Source organism: Dendrobates tinctorius, unplaced genomic scaffold (genome assembly GCF_039654945.1).
Source record: "Dendrobates tinctorius isolate UK_male_01 unplaced genomic scaffold, ASM3965494v1 ptg000196l, whole genome shotgun sequence".
Lineage (NCBI taxonomy): Eukaryota > Metazoa > Chordata > Amphibia > Anura > Dendrobatidae > Dendrobates > Dendrobates tinctorius.
In genome coordinates, this window is record NW_027361863.1 from 18,920,452 (window position 1) to 18,938,656 (window position 18,205).

General features: G+C 40.6%; 1 protein-coding gene across 1 annotated transcript in view; it reads left to right on the forward strand.

The window, feature by feature from the left end:
- The first annotated feature begins 10,848 nt into the window (after nt 1-10,848).
- Nucleotides 10,849-18,205, forward strand: part of LOC141056267 (transient receptor potential cation channel subfamily V member 6-like) — a 39,569-nt gene continuing 32,212 nt past the window's right edge. The window contains exons 1-2 of the mRNA XM_073553007.1: nt 10,849-11,075; nt 14,353-14,451. Coding sequence (XP_073409108.1) covers nt 14,357-14,451 — 95 coding nt within the window. The 5' untranslated portion in view covers nt 10,849-11,075; nt 14,353-14,356. The remainder of the gene's footprint in view (nt 11,076-14,352; nt 14,452-18,205) is intronic.

The following is an 18,205-nucleotide window of genomic DNA, read 5'->3' on the forward strand; positions in this document are numbered from 1 at the left end:
CTATGGAGGAATGTGTCTGTGGGATCATAACACGATCGTGTTACTAAAAGTGTTTATTTCATATTCTTCCTTCCACAGGAGTGAACTCTAAGTTACCTTTATTCCTAATGTATTAATTTAGTTCTATAATTATTTTCTGATGCATTCATGAGAATTTATGTTTTGTATTAAGGAAGAATTCTGTTTATTTTAATTGTATTTGTTGGTTTTATACAATAAAAATTGCCCCCTATGTACAAGAATATAACTACTATAATACTGCCCCCTATGTACAAGAATATAACTACTATAATACTTCCCCCTATGTACAAGATTATAACTACTATAATACTGCCCCTATGTACAAGAATATAACTACTATAATACTGCTCCTATGTACAAGAATATAACTACTATAATACTGCCTCTATGTACAAGAATGTAACTACTATAATACTGCCCCTATGTACAAGAATGTAACTACTATAATACTGCCCCTATGTTCAAGAATATAACTACAATACTGCCCCTACGTACAAGAATGTAACTACTATAATACTGCTCCTATGTTCAAGAATATAACTACTATAATACTGCCCGTATGTACAAGAATATAACTACTATAATACTGCTCCTATGTACAAGAATATAACTACTATAATACTGCCACTTTGTAAAAGAATATGGCTACTATAATGCTGCCCCCTATGTTCAAGAATATAACTACTATAATACTGCCCCTATGTACAAGAATATAACTTTTATAAAACTGCACCCTATGTACAAGAATATAACTATTATAATACTGCTCCTATGTACAAGAATATAACTACTATAATACTGACCCTATGTACAAGAATATAACTACTATAGTACTGACTCCTATGTACAAGAATATAGCTAGTATAATACTGCCCCCTATGTACAGGAATATAACTATTATAATACTACTCCTATGTACAAGAATATAACTACTATACTGTAATACTGCAACTATGTACAAGAATATAACTACTATAATACTGCTCCTATGTACAAGAATATAACTACTATAATACTGCCTCTATGTACAAGAATGTAACTACTATAATACTGCCCCTATGTACAAGAATATAACTATTATAATACTGCTCCTATGTACAAGAATATAACTACTATAATACTGCCCGTATGTACAAGAATATAACTATTATAATACTGCTCCTATGTACAAGAATATAACTACTATAATACTGCTCCCTATGTACAAGAATATAACTACTATAATACTGCCACTTTGTAAAAGAATATGGCTACTATAATGCTGCCCCCTATGTTCAAGTATATAACTACTATAATACTGCCCCCTATGTACAAGAATATAACTATTATAATACTGCTCCTATGTACAAGAATATAACTACTATAATACTGACCCTATGTACAAGAATATAACTACTATAGTACTGACTCCTATGTACAAGAATATAGCTACTATAACACTGCCCCCTATGTACAGGAATATAACTATTATAATACTGCTCCTATGTACAAGAATATAACTACTATACTGTAATACTGCAACTATGTACAAGAAGATAACTACTATAATACTGCCCCTATGTACAGGATTATAACTGCTATAATACTGCTCCTATGTACAAGAATATAACTACTATAATACTGCCCTCTATGTACAAGAATATAACTACTATAATACTGCTCCTATGTACAAGAATATATCTACTATAATACTGCCCCTATGTATAAGAATATAACTACTATAATACTGTCGCTATGTGCAAGAATATAACTTCTATAATACTGCTCCCTATGTACAAGAATATAACTGCTATAATACTGCAGCCTATGTACAAGAAAATAACTACTATAATACTGCCCCCTATGTACAAGAATATAACTACTATAATACTGCCCCCTATGTACAAGAATATAACTACTATAATACTTCCCCCTTTGTACAAGATTATAACTACTATAATACTGCCCCTATGTACAAGAATATACAGTGGGGAAAAAAAGTATTTAGTCAGTCAGCAATAGTGCAAGTTCCACCACTTAAAAAGATGAGAGGCGTCTGTAATTTACATCATAGGTAGACCTCAACTATGGGAGACAAACTGAGGAAAAAAAAATCCAGAAAATCACATTGTCTGGTTTTTTTTCATTTTATTTGCATATGATGGTGGAAAATAAGTATTTGGTCAGAAACAAAATTTCATCTCAATACTTTGTGATATATCCTTTGTTGGCAATGACAGAGGTCAAACGTTTTCTGTAAGTCTTCACAAGGTTGCCACACACTGTTGTTGGTATGTTGGCCCATTCCTCCATGCAGATCTCCTCGAGAGCAGTGATGTTTTTGGCTTTTCGCTTGGCAACACGGACTTTCAACTCCCTCCAAAGGTTTTCTATAGGGTTGAGATCTGGAGACTGGCTAGGCCACTCCAGGACCTTGAAATGCTTCTTACGAAGCCACTCCTTCGTTGCCCTGGCGGTGTGCTTTGGATCATTGTCATGTTGAAAGACCCAGCCAAGTTTCATCTTCAATGCCCTTGCTGATGGAAGGAGGTTTGCACTCAAAATCTCACGATACATGGCCCCATTCATTCTTTCATGTACCCGGATCAGTCGTCCTGGCCCCTTTGCAGAGAAACAGCCCCAAAGCATGATGTTTCCACCACCATGCTTTACAGTAGGTATGGTGTTTGATGGATGCAACTCAGTATTCTTTTTCCTCCAAACACGACAAGTTGTGTTTCTACCAAACAGTTCCAGTTTGGTTTCATCAGACCATAGGACATTCTCCCAAAACTCCTCTGGATCATCCAAATGCTCTCTAGCAAACTTCAGACGGGCCCGGACATGTACAGGCTTAAGCAGTGGGACACGTCTGGCACTGCAGGATCTGAGTCCATGGTGGCGTAGTGTGTTACTTATGGTAGGCCTTGTTACATTGGTCCCAGCTCTCTGCAGTTTATTCACTAGGTCCCCCCGCGTGGTTCTGGGATTTTTGCTCACTGTTCTTGTGATCATTCTGACCCCACGGGGTGGGATTTTGCGTGGAGCACCAGATCGAGGGAGATTATCAGTGGTCTTGTATGTCTTCCATTTTCTAATTATTGCTCCCACAGTTGATTTCTTCACGCCAAGTTGGTTGGCTATTGCAGATTCAGTCTTCCCAGCCTGGTGCAGGGCTACAATTTTGTTTCTGGTGTCCTTTGACAGCTCTTTGGTCTTCACCATAGTGGAGTTTGGAGTCAGACTGTTTGAGGGTGTGCACAGGTGTCTTTTTATACTGATAACAAGTTTAAACAGGTGCCATTACTACAGTTAATGAGTGGAGGAAAGAGGAGACTCTTAAAGAAGAAGTTACAGGTCTGTGAGAGCCAGAAATCTTGATTGCTTGTTTCTGACCAAATACTTATTTTCCACCATAATATGCAAATAAAATGAAAAAAAAACAGACAATGTGATTTTCTGGATTTTTTTTTCTCAGTTTGTCTCCCATAATTGAGGTCTACCTATGATGTAAATTACAGACGCCTCTCATCTTTTTAAGTGGTGGAACTTGCACTATTGCTGACTGACTAAATACTTTTTTTCCCCACTGTAACTACTATAATACTGCTCCTATGTACAAGAATATAACTACTATAATACTGCCTCTATGTACAAGAATGTAACTACTATAATACTGCCCCTATGTTCAAGAATATAACTACAATACTGCCCCTACGTACAAGAATGTAACTACTATAATACTGCTCCTTTGTTCAAGAATATAACTACTATAATACTGCCCGTATGTACAAGAATATAACTACTATAATACTGCTCCTATGTACAAGAATATAACTACTATAATACTGCTCCCTATGTACAAGAATATAACTACTATAATACTGCCACTTTGTAAAAGAATATGGCTACTATAATGCTGCCCCCTATGTTCAAGAATATAACTACTATAATACTGCCCCTATGTACAAGAATATAACTTTTATAAAACTGCACCCTATGTACAAGAATATAACTATTATAATACTGCTCCTATGTACAAGAATATAACTACTATAATACTGACCCTATGTACAAGAATATAACTACTATAGTACTGACTCCTATGTACAAGAATATAGCTACTATAATACTGCCCCCTATGTACAGGAATATAACTATTATAATACTGCTCCTATGTACAAGAATATAACTACTATACTGTAATACTGCAACTATGTACAAGAATATAACTACTATAATACTGCCCCTATGTACAGGAATATAACTACTATAATACTGCTCCTATGTACAAGAATATAACTACTATAATACTGCCCTCTATGTACAAGAATATAACTACTATAATACTGCTCCTTTGTACAAGAATATAACTACTATAATACTGCCCCTATGTACAGGAATATAACTACTATAATACTGCTCCTATGTACAAGAATATAACTACTATAATACTGCCCCAATGTACAAGAATATAACTACTATAATACTGCCCCTATGTACAAGAATATAACTACTATAATACAGCCCCTATGTACAGGAATATAACTACTATAATACTGCCCCTATGTACAAGAATATAACTACTATAATACTTCCCCCTATGTACAAGATTATAACTACTATAATACTGCCCCTATGTACAAGAATATAACTACTATAATACTGCCTCCTAGCTGTGAGGTTGTGTGTTTGTAGCTCTCCTGATGTCTGGAGAAAGCCCAGTGGGAGGCCACCCTGGGCGGGGTAACTCCCCAAGCAAGGCCCAGGCTTCCAGGCCTACACTTGGAAGTAACACTCAAGTTGTGTCTAAGGCGGATGCAAGTCCCAAAGTTGTTTCTGAGGGAAAGAAAGCTCAGAATGGAAGTAGCAGCAGCAGCAAGAAAGGTGAAGCTGTGAAAGTGCAAAAAGTAACGGAACAAAGAAAAGCCATGGCTGTGGGTAAGAAAGTTCCAGTTAAGCAGTCGGCCAGCCAAGGCAAGCAGATTGAAGTGCAACTTGGAGAAATCCAAAAGAAATCTTCTGGTGAGAAGCTGAATGGAGGAAAGCAGCCTGCAGCCCATGAGCTGCCATCACCAACTTCAGGTGTGCAGCTGACTCCCAGCAGACAGAGGAGAACCTCACTGGAGAGACAGACACTCCAGGAGAACCTGCAGCAGAAGCATGTGGTGGCCAGCATGGCGAGCTCTGGGCGCACAAGGTCGTAGTCAGGTGGCAGCAGTAAAAGTGCTGTGGAGCCTGGAACCACGAAACCGGCGGTGGTGAAAGTTAAGGAGACGTCTGGTTTCAAGCATCCGGGGACATTGCTGAAAGCAGGATCCCAGAAGGAGACGCCATGTGCACCTGAGCTTCAGGTCGCAGAGGAGATCCCAGGACTGGTCAAGAGGCTCGGTGAGTTACAGCAGCACAAAGACTTGCTGCAGAAGCAAATAGACATGGGCTATAATGTAAAGGCTGCTAATCCTGGTGGGGATCACACCTTTTGTGATCAGACTCTGAACATGCTTGGCATACAGCTGGCAAAAGTGGTGACGGACATGGACTGTGTCCTAGAGAAGATGGGGCCCCTGGCAGAGACTTATAGGAACCAGGAACTGTTTGTTACACAAGCAGGACTCTGCAGGTTCCAGCTCAGACATTGTCCCAGGTGGGCCCCAGAAGCCGGTGCGGCCAGTTCTGCAGCCTGCAAGTTTCTGCTTCCAAAAGGGTCAAATACTGCAGCCACAGCAGCCTGCGGCAGACCCCAAGCAGCAGCATGTTATGCAGATTCCAGCAGGTGTACCACAAGTCTCAGAATGCCCAGCACAGCAGCCTCCAGCAGATTCCAAGCAGCAGCATGGACTGCACTTTCCAGCAGAGGGACTACAAGTCTCGGAATGCCAAGCACAACATTTGGGCAGTGGACATGTGCTGGTGATTACTGATGGTGCCCAGCAGGGCTCTGATGCTGGGGATAACCGCGCTGTATCTGGGGGGTCGGGGGCTTGGGGGAGCACAGTATCTTTGGTGGACGCTGCACAGTCTGATAATGACATTGATGCTGATAATAACAATGTGCATGATAATGTCTGTGATTTCCCCCCTTTAATTTCAAGCACACAAGGTGTGGCTGCCCCTCCTGCTGCAGACCTTCACCCCGTCAGTCAACCCAATGTGACTCCGCACGGTCCCCCCAGTAATGCCTGGAGTCGTGGTGCTCCATCCTTTACCTCTGGTACCAATTATACAGGCCAGGCGTTTAAACGGAGAAACGTTGTGCGTTTCCGGCACAGAGGTGCCAAGGAGGACCTGCCAGACAGGAGGTTTGTCGTCAGGGAGCTCTTGTGCCACCAGATGGGGTTTGTGCCAGTCAGCATCCTGGCAGTGATTAATCTTCCAGACAGGCAGGGCTATGATGTCAGCTTTAAGCTCATGTCTGACCTGGACAGATTCTGGTCTAGTTTCCCCAAGTTTAGAGACACGGAGGGCTGGAGTAACTTCAGCTTTATTCCTATCTCTAAGCCAGATACTGTCACTGTAAATGTCATCTTTTGGAATGAGTCTGTTCCCCCGCAGGACATTGTGGTGTGGCTCCGGAGGCATTGTGACCTGGTCTCGGACCTCACCAAAAGCAGAGACAGTGATGGTATCTGGACAGGAGGGTGGCGGGTTTTGGTGAAACTGCGCCAATGCAATAACATCACGGCCCATTTACCCAACTCCTTCTTTATTGGGAGGGAGAGAGGTGTATGTTTCTATCCTGGGCAGCCTCGTAAGTGCTTTAAATGTGGCAAGGCAGGTCACCTGGCAAATACCTGTACTGTGGTGAAGTGCAACCTGTGTGGGGAGGTCGGCCATCTAGCTGCAGACTGCCAGAACATCAGGTGCAACCTCTGTGGGAAGATCGGTCACCCTCACAGGGACTGTCCAGACGCCTGGCACAACATCTGTAAGGACTTTCCTGACGAGGACTTGGTGGCAGGGGCAGAGATTCTGGAGGAGGCAGATTTACTGTCAGGGAAAATACTGACCAGACCAGAGGTCCACCAGGGGTCTACTCAGCTAACACCAGAGCAGCAGGGTCCAGAGAGAGAACAGGGGAGTATGGAGGTTGTACCTCAGGGGCAGCGGTCACAGGAAGGCATTACTTCAGTGCTACCATCCGTGTCTGACGAGTATAGCAATAATCAGAAAAGGAAGAAAAAGGACAAGGCCTCCCGTAAACCTGAGGGGTATGACACTGGCCAAGGAGCCGGGAAGAAATTCCAGAATTCTCCAGGTGTAATGGTCGTATCTAACAGGTTTGATGTTCTGTCTGAGTCTGACGGCGATTTTGAAGATGACCTTAAAAGAATTGACGCAGAGTGTGATAGGGACGTAGAGGATTGTCCTCCGCCAAAGCGGAAGCCCTTACCTGAGGGCACTCGGGTAGAGTCTGAGATGGAGACCGGTGGTGAACAGAATAACTCCGACTCAGATCTGTGACGCTGTCAACCAGATAATGTCCAAACTCAGATAGGAAAATCATTAGGAGAAATTAGGAAATGTTAAGATAGTAAAGGATGAGTCACTGGGTAGGAACATGATGAGCTCTGTTTGCAAAGTTTTTTTTCACCTCAAACTAGGAGTATGGACTCTAAATTAATTTGATATGTATAAACTGGATATCTAATGAATGTATGTACAAACCTAGTGAATTCAGTTTTGTATTATTGGAGGAATGTTATTTGTATTTGTTTGGTTTTTACAATAAAAATTGCCCCTATGTACAAGAATATAACTACTATAATACTGCCCCTATGTACAAGAATATAACTACTATAATACTGCCCCTATGTACAGGAATATAACTACTATAATACTGCCCCTATGTACAAGAATATAACTACTATAATACTGCTTCTATGTACAAGAATATATCTACTATAATACTGCCCCTATGTACAAGAATATAACTACTATAATACGGCCCCTATATACAAGAATATAACTACTATAATACTGCTCCTATGTACAAGAATATAACTACTATAATACTGCTTCTATGTACAAGAATATATCTACTATAATACTGCCCCTATGTACAAGAATATAACTACTATAATACGGCCCCTATGTACAGGAATATAACTACTATAATACTGGCCCCTATGTACAAGAATATAACTACTATAATACTGCTCCTATGTACAAGAATATAACTACTATAATACTGCTTCTATGTACAAGAATATATCTACTATAATACTGCCCCTATGTACAAGAATATAACTACTATAATACTGCCCCTATGTACAAGAATATAACTACTATAATACGGCCCCTATGTACAGGAATATAACTACTATAATACTGCCCCTATGTACAAGAATATAACTACTATAATACGGCCCCTATGTACAAGAATATAACTACTATAATACTGCCCCTATATACAAGAATATAACTACTATAATACTGCCCCTATGTACAAGAATATAACTACTATAATACTGCCCCCTATGTACAAGAATATAACTACTATAATACTGCCCCTATGTACAAGAATATAACTACTATAATACTGCTCTTACTCTCTAATTATAGATATGATTACTCTTTGTGTTGCTTATATTGACTGATAATTTGAATATAAAATGATATTTTTATGACTGCTGAATTCATTTTGTTGAATCATCTATAAAAGCATATTTTTTTCTTTTAAGGATGTTTAAGATTCAGATTTCTTCAATGAACTGGAATAATGTATTTGGAGAATCTTTTATTTTCCTTTTTTGATTTTTACAATAATAATTAACAAAAAAAAACAAAACAAAAGAAAACCTATATTATGAATGAATAACTGCCATGACTGGATCATTTCTTTCTTGAGCTTTGTAGTCTTCTATAACTAGTAGTCAACTGCAGGTGGTGCTAGTAGGAAGAACATTGCGGAACTGAGTGCAGAAAACAAACATTAACATACAATGTGATAATGTGAAATAAAAAAGCAGAAACAAAATACTGGTAAATAAATGTATATTGAAGCGCCTGGGTCCAAGTGGTTGTCCGATTAAATTAAGTTGTCACCTATCCACAGGATGCTGCCAGAAAAGCTGAGCGCACCGCTCAGCACCCCCATAGGGAGTGAATAGAGCAGTGGTCAGATTCACTATGCTGCTCTGTTTAGCTGGGATAAAAGTTCTCCATTCTGTTGATCTGTGCTGACCCCAGCGGATAAACTCCTACTGATTAATACAGTGCCTTGAAAAAGTATTTATACCCAGTGAACTTTTTCATATTAAGACCAACTTCAATATATTTTATTGGGTTTTTATGTCATGTATCAACACAAATTAGCAAGTATTTGGTAAGTGTAAAGGAAATGATACACGGTTTTCTAAATATTAAAAAAAATCTGTAAATAGTGAGGTGCGTTTGTATTGAGACTCCTGTGGTGTGATACCCCTAATTATAATCCTTAGTGACCAATTGCCTCCAGAAGTCATATAATTAGTACATTGAGTCCGCAAGTGTGGAATTTCTTCTCCGTATAAGTGCAGCTGTACTGTGAAGGCCTCGGACGTTTGTGTGAGAACATTATGGATCAAACAGCATCATGAAAACCAAGGCGCCCACCAGACAGGTTAGGGATAAAGTTGTGGAAAAAAAGTAAAGCAAGGTTACACATGTTGGTGGCAGCATCATACTATGGGGAGGCTTTTCTTCAGCAGGGACAAGGAAGCTGCTCAGAGTTGATGTGAAGATAGATGGAGCTGAATAAAGGGCAATCATGGAGGAAAACCTGTTAGTGGCTGCAATAGAGTAGAGGCTGGGTCGTAGGTTCAACTACCAGCAGGAAAACATCACTAAACATCCTGCCAGAGCGATAATGGAGGCTTCTTATCAAAACACATTCAACTGTGTGAACGGCCCATGTCACAGTCCAGACCGAAATTCCTTTGAGAATCTGTGACAAGTTGGGAAATTTGCTGATCTTCGATGTCTCCATCGCTGGGCGAGAGAGAATGTGCAAAAAAGAAGGGGTAAAATGTCACCTGTAGATGTGGAAAGCTGGAGAGGCAGACCGCAAAAGACAGTAATTGCATCAAAAGGTGTTTAATACAATTGCCTGTCAAAAATTCCAGGTTTATATTTTTAAAAAACGGTAACTAGAATTTCATGTATCATTTAATAATAATAATAATCTTTATTTTTATATAGCGCTAACCTATTCCGCAGCGCTTTACAGTTTGCACACATTATCATCACTGTCCCCGATGGGGCTCACAATCAAAATTCCATTTACACTTCACAAATACTTGCTACTTAGTGTTGGTATCGCATCAAATCTCAATAAAATACATTTAAGTTTGTGGGTGGAGCGTGAAAAAAATGTGAAAAAGTTCATGGGGTGTGAATACTTTTTTGAAGGCACTGTAAGTGATCATTATCCTGTAGATAGACGATAATTTGCCATGTGCTGTTAGCAGTTGTAGAGCTGAAAAGCAGAGGTCTGTGAACTGTGTAGTGGCCACTGCCAGGTACTGCAGATCAAACCAATCCATTCACATAAGGGTAGATCCGCAGTGTTCAGCAGTGGCCACTACGATGGAGCTCTGCTGTCCACCTCCATAGCTGCTTACATCCAGCCGCCACTCAGAAATGCTGATCAGTGGGGGTGCCAAGTGTTGGACCCCCACCAATATAGATCATCAATATAAATGTAGTGGAACCTCTCTTAAAGACCCTCACCATCCATTTTTCCGGTAGATGAGATCGCTTTGTGTGTACATTTTGGAACCGTGTGTCATCTTCTGCACCTGATCCAAGTTCCCGAACAGGTCTCACCACATTCCTCCACATGATCTGGATAACAAAACACTTCCTCCTCCTCTATCCCATCTCGAAAAAAAAAAAATCATCATCTGCTCAAACAGAACCAAGTGTTTGGTTCTAGAGGAGGTCGGATCATGGTCGTCCATCACTTGGATCAGCAGGACCCAAAGTAGCAATGTCTACACAAAATCTGGAATTTACGACTCATTGGGCAATGCAAAAGAAAGGCAAAGCCGACGTAAAAGCAAATGGCGTGTAAGATCAGTAAGTACAGAGAGGTGAGTCGAACATTCTAGAGTTTAAGAAAAAGAATGTGGCTATACCATCAATTGGGGTCGATTGGGATCCTGGATAAGTAACTAAATCACGACCAATATGCAGTATAATAAAAAATGACGCTCTTTGCATTTACATGTTATAAATTATATACATAGATTTATATATCTGTTATAAATGTGTCCTGGTCTTTCTGAAAATTCCTAATTATTAAGTTGCTCTTTGCGCCTCAGTAATAGTTGAAAATAATGAAAGTCAAGAACAGTTAATTTAAAAGGTATTTCACATAAATATTTAATAAAACCAATATAAATTTTACTTAAATAATTAGATTTATTGAGTGATTTGTAGATTTTGCCTGAAATTTGTAACCACAAAATTTGGGCTCAAATTTAAAAACTACTAATGTTATAAATTTTACTTTCTTGTGCACTTGTAAAACTACCTTTAATGTTTCACAATCATTTTAACCTCTTCAGTACATGCCATAATTTGGCCCTATTCCTCACACACATATATATTTTTATATATATGTGTATATATATATATATATATATATATATATATATATATAATTTTTTTTTTTTTAAATGGTCGCACTCCAAATGATTATCTTGTTTTTTTTTTTAATCTATTTTGTCTATGTGGCTATATGAAGACTTGTACTTTTTTGTGGATAAGTTGTATTTGTCATTTTAAGATATATATAATTTATTATTACCTAAATTTTATTAACCCATTATAGTAAAAAAAACACAAAAACCAGTAATTCTACTAAAGATCTTGGACAGCTTTAATATTTTGCTATATATGCACTGCAAAAATTTACTTTCTGCAGGTTAAAACAATTATACCAAATTTGAACAATTTTTTTTTTTTTTTTTTACTTTTGTACATAAATACACCTAAAGAAAATAATTTGTTTTTACAACTACATCATTTGAACATTTTTTGATTTTTTGATTTATTTTTTCCCATGACGTAATGTAGTTTTCAGTGTTACCATTTTGTGGACTGTTAGATCACTTTTTGTTGCATTTTTATATGGAAGTAGAATGAACTTAAAAAAATAAGTAAATCTGGATGCTAATGCAAATACCAAATTTATGTAGTTTATGTAAGTTTTAGTTCTTTTTGCTAAAAATTAATCACTTAGTTTAAAAGATTATTCTTTTCTAAGATTCACAACTTTTTTATTTTTCTTCCTGTCAAACACCTCACATTGACTGTAGACAGTGGCACCTGAGGGATATCCAAGCTACATCCAGTCCCAGCACATAAATAGGGGGCTCAGCTGTATAATAAAATCAGCTCTTGCTGCGGATAGGACTGGCACAATAGCTGCCATCACGATGTTCATACAGTGGGTACAGAAAGTATTCAGACCCCTTTAAATTTTTCACTCTTGGTTTCATTGCAGCCATTTGGTAAATTCAAAAAAGTTCATTATGCTCTCATTAATGTCCACTCTGCACCCCATCTTGACTGAAAAAACCCCCCAGAAATGTAGAAATTTTTGCAAATTTATTAAAAATGAAAAACTGAAATATCACATGGTCATAAGTATTCAGACCCTTTGCTCAGTGTTGAGTAGAAGCACCTTTTGAGCTAGCACAGCCATGAGTCTTCTTGGGATTGATGCAACAAGTTTTTCACCCCTGGATTTGGGGATGCTCTGCCATTCTTCCTTGCAGATCCTCTCCATTTCCGTCAGGTAGGATGGTGAACGTTGCTGGACAGCCATTTTCAGGTCTCTCCAAAGATGCTCAATTGGGTTTAGGTCCGGGCTCTGGCTGGGCCAGTCACAGAGTTGTTCTGAAGCCACTCCTTTGTTATTTTAGCTGTGTGCTTAGGGTCATTGTCTTATTGGAAGGTGAACCTTCAGCCAGGTCTGAGGTCCAGAGCACTCTGGTAGAGGTTTTCATCAGGATATCTCTGTACTTGGCTGCATTCATGTTTCCTTCAATTGCAACCAGTCGTCTTGTCCCTGCAGCTGAAAAACACTCCCATAGCATGTTGCTGCCACCACCATGTTTCACTGTTGGGATTGCATTGGGCAGGAGATGAGCAGTGCCTGGTTTTGCTTAGAATTATCACCAAAAAGTTCTATCTTCATCTCATCAGACCAGATAATCTTATTTCTCATAGTCTGGGAGTCCTGCATGTGTTTTTTAGCAAACTATGCGGGCTTTCATATGTCTGGCATTGATGAGAGGCTTCCATTGAGCCACTCTGCCATAAAGGCCCAACTAGTGGAGGGCTGCAGTGACAGTTGACTTTGTGGAACTTTCGCCCATCTCCCTACTGCATCTGTGGAGCTCAGCCACAGTGATCTTGGGGTTCTTCTTTACCTCTCTCACCAAGGCTCTTCTCCTACAATTGCTCAGTTTGGCTGGATGGCCAGGTCTAGGAAGACTTCTGGTGGTCCCAAACTTCTTCCATTTAAGGATTATGGAGGCCACTGTGCTTTTAGGAACCTTGAGTACTGCAGAAATTCTTTTGCAACCTTGGCCAGATCTGTGCCTTGCCACAATTCTGTCTCTGAGCTCCTTGGCCAGTTCCTTTGACCTCATGATTCTCATTTGGTGTGACATGCACTGTGAGCTGTGAGGTCTTATATAGACAGGTGTGCGCCTTTAGAAATCAAGTCCTATCAGTTTAATTACACACAGCTGGACTCCAATGAAGGAGTAGAACCATCTCAAGGAAGATCACAAGGAAACGGACAGCATAGGGCTTAAATATGAGTGTCTGGGCAAAGGGTCTGAATATGTATGACCACGTGATATTTGTGTTTCTTTTTTAATAAATTTGCAAAAATTTCTACATTTCTGTTTTTTTTTCAGGCAAGATGGGGTGCAGAGCGAACATTAATGAGAAAAAAATGAACTTTTTTGAATTTACCAAATGGCTGTAATGAAACAAAGAGTGAAAAATGTAAAGGGGTCTGAATAATTTCCGTATTCCCTGTATAGATGACTTTGTAAATTGCAGGATGTAGGTCCAAACATTTGGTAACTATGTGCCAAAAATCTGTTTTTTTACAATGCATTTTCATCTTCTTTCAAATTAAGACCACTGAAATTGTCCCACCAAATAATTTAGCCTGTTTATTTTATTTTTTTATTCATTTTTAATGTAATTGCTTATTTACTCTATGAAGGCTGGATTTTATTTTACATGTTATTATATAGTTTTTTTTTACATGTTTTCTAATGTAATCATTAATGCTTTTCATTTATAATTTGTGATTTTTTTGCAATATTTCTAAAATGATAGGAACATGAGAAAGAAGTCCAAACATGAACTTTGCTTCCATTTTTGCTGCTTAGACATGATGGTACCGGATAATAATGCAGATCTGCTACAGCAAAAAAGGTATCCTTCTAAGAAGGGGTTAAGTTCCTGTCCTGATAGCGCTGTGAATGGAAATTTCCCCACAAGGAGGAAGATTTATTATTGCTTTACTAAATTCAAGCCAGGTCACTTTATACACTGATACCACACCCTTTCCCTTAGCCATGTCCCTTTATACAGTGATAACACACCCTTTCCCATAGCCATGTCCCTTTATACAGTGATACTATGCCCTTTCCCTTAGCCGTGTCCCTTTATATGGTGATATCACACCCTTTCGCTTAGCCATGTCCCTTTATATGGTGATACCACACCCTTTCCTCTAGCCATGTCCCTTTATATGGTGATATCACACCCTTTCCCCTAGCCTCATTCGTTATATGGTGATATCACGCCCTTTCCCTTAGCCATGTCCCTTTATATAGTGATACCACAACCACACTCTTTCTCCTAGCCATGTCCCTTTATACCGTGATAACACACCTTTTCCTCTAGCCATGTCCCTTTATACTGTGAAACCACGCCCTTTCCTCTAGCCATGTCTCTTTATACTGTGATACCCCGCCCTTTCTTCTAGCCATGTCCCTTTATATGGTGATACTATGCCCTTTCCCTTAGCCATGTCCCTTTATACAGTGATACCACACTCTTTCTCCTAGCCATGTCCCTTTATACCGTGATACCACGCCCTTTCTTCTAGCCATGTCCCTTTATATGGTGATACTATGCCCTTTCCCTTAGCCATGTCCCTTTATACAGTGATACCACACTCTTTCTCCTAGCCATGTCCCTTTATACCGTGATACCACGCCCTTTCTTCTAGCCATGTCCCTTTATATGGTGATATCACACCCTTTCCCTTAGCCACGTCCCTTTATATGATGAAACCAGGCACTTTCCTTTAGCCACATTCCTTTATATAGCAATACCATGCCCTTTCACTTAGCCACATCCTTTTATATGGTGATACTATGTCCTTTCCCTTAGCCATGTCCCTTTATATGGTGATACCACACGCTTTCCCTTAGCCATGTCCCTTTATATGGTGATACCACACTCTTTCCCTTAGCCATTATTATTATTATTTATTTATATAGCACCATTGATTCCATGGTGCTGTACATGAGAAGGGGGTTACATACAAATTACAGATATCACTTAGAGTAAGCAAACTAGCAATGACAGACTGATACAGAGTGGAGAGAGGACCCTGCCCTTTCAGGCTTACATGCTACAGGATGGTGGGGAAGGAGACAGTAGGTTGGTGGGTTGCAGCAGTTCCGGTGTTGGTTGAGGTGATATCACCGGTAGTGGCGAGAGAGAAGGAGGTAGCGGGGTCATTGCAGGCTGTAGGCTTTCTTGAAGAGGTGGGTTTTCAGGTTCCGTCTGAAGGATCGAAATGTGGTTGATAGTCGGACTTGTTGGGGCAAAGAATTCCAGAGGATAGGGGATATTCGGGAGAAGTCTTGGAGGCGGTTGGGTGAGGAGCGAATAAGTGTGGAGGAGAGAAGGAGGTCTTGGGAGGACCGGAGATTACGTGAGGGAAGGTATCGGGAGATTAGTTCAGAGACATATGGGGGAGACAGGTTATAGATGGCCTTGTAGGTCAGAATTAGTAATTTGAACTGGATACACTGAGGGAATGGGAGCCAGTGAAGAGATTTGCAGAGGGGAGAAGCGGAGGAGTAGCGAGGAGAGAGATGAATTAGTCGGGCGGCAGAGTTAAGGATGGACTGGAGAGGTGCGAGGGTGTTAGCAGGGAGTCCACAGAAAAGGATGTTGCAGTAGTCGAGGCAGGAGATGATGAGGGCATGCACAAGCATTTTAGTAGATTGAGGGTTGAGAAAAGGACGGATTCTGGAAATATTTTTGAGCTGAAGGCGACAGGAGGTTGAAAGAGCTTGGATGTGCGGTTTGAAGGACATGGCAGAGTCAAAGGTTACTCCGAGGCAGCGGGCTTCTGGTACTGGGGAAAATGTGATGTCATTAATTGTTATAGCTAGGTTGGGTAAAGAAGATCTGTGAGATGGAGGAAAGATGATGAGTTCAGATTTGTCTACATTGAGTTTGAGGAAGCGAGAGGAGAAGAAGGAGGATATGGCTGATAGACACTCTGGGATTCTGGACAGGAGAGAGGTGACGTCTGGGCCAGAGAGGTAGATCTGAGTGTCATCAGCATAAAGGTGGTAGTGGAATATGTGGGACTTTATGAGTTGCCCCAGACCAAGTGAATAGATTGAGAAGAGTAGGGGTCCTAAAACAGAGCCTTGAGGGACTCTAACAGAGAGGGGGTGGGATGAGGAGGTGGTGTGGGAGTGGGAGACGCTGAATGTGCGGTTGAAAAGTTATGAGGAGATCCAGGATAGGGCAAGGCCTTTGATGCCGAAGAAGGAGAGGATCTGTAGTAGGAGTCAGTGGTCAACTGTGTCAAATGCAGCGGACAGGTCTAGAAGCATGAGTATAGAGTATTGTCCATTTGATTTGGCTGTAAGTAGGTCGGTAGTAATTTTGGTCATGGGCCAGGCTGTCTCAGTGGAGTGATGGGGGTGGAAACCAGATTGTAGATTGTCAAAGAGCAAGTTAGATGATAGATGGGAGGAAAGTTCAGCGTGGACATGCTGTTCCAGGAGTTTGGAAGCGAATGGAAGCAATGATATTGGGCGATAGCTGGACATGGCGGTTGGGTCGAGGGTTGGCTTTTTAAGGATAGGAGTGATTGTGGCATGCTTGAAAGCAGAAGGGAAGGTACTGGACGTTAGTGATAGGTTGAAGAGGTGGGTTAGGGATGGGATAACTGTGGTGGTGAGGTTGGGGAGGAGGTGGGATGGGATGGGGTCAAGTGCACAGGTTGTGAGGTGCGATTTGGAAAAGAGGCGATTAAGCTCCCCTTCAGTGATGTTGGAGAGTGAGGTTATGGGGTTTGGGCATTGGTCTGGTATACAAAGGGGTTGTGGTGGTTGAGTGATGAAGACGTGCCTTGTTTGGTCAATCTTGTTTTTGAAGTGTGTGGCAAAGTCCTCGGCAGAGATGAGGGAGGTTGGAGGAGGCAGTGGTGGGCGGAGGATGGAGTTAAAAGTTTTGAATAAGTGTTTTGGGTTGTAAGATAGGGAAGATACGAGGGTTGTGAAGTAGGCCTGTTTAGCAGAGGTGAGGGCAGATTTGAAATCGAGTGTTGCCTGTTTGAATGTGGTGAAGTCATCTGGCGAAAGCCATGTCCCTTACACAGTGATACCACACCCTTTCCTCTAGCCATGTCCCTTTATATGGTGATATCACAGCCTTTCCCCTAGCCACATCCCGTTATACGGTGATATTACACCCTTTCCCCTTGCCATGTCCCTTACACAGTGATACCACACCCTTTCCTCTAGCCATGTCACTTTATATGGTGACATCACACCCTTTCCCCTAGCCACGTCCATTTATACACTGATACCACACCCTTTCTTCTAGCCACATCTCTTTATATGATGATACCATGCCCTTTCCCTTAGCCATGCCCTTTTGTGGTGATACCATGCCCTTTCCCTTATCTATGTCCCTTTATATGGTGCTATCACACCCTTTCCCCAACCACGTCCCTTTATACAGTGATATCACACCCTTTCCCCTAGCCATGTCCCTTTATATGGTGATAACACACCCTTTCCCCTAGCCATGTCTCTTTATACAGTGATATCACACCCTTTCCCCTAGCCACGTCCCTTTATCCAGTGATACCACACCCTTTCCTCTAGCCATGTCCCTTTATATGGTGATATCACACCCTTTCCCC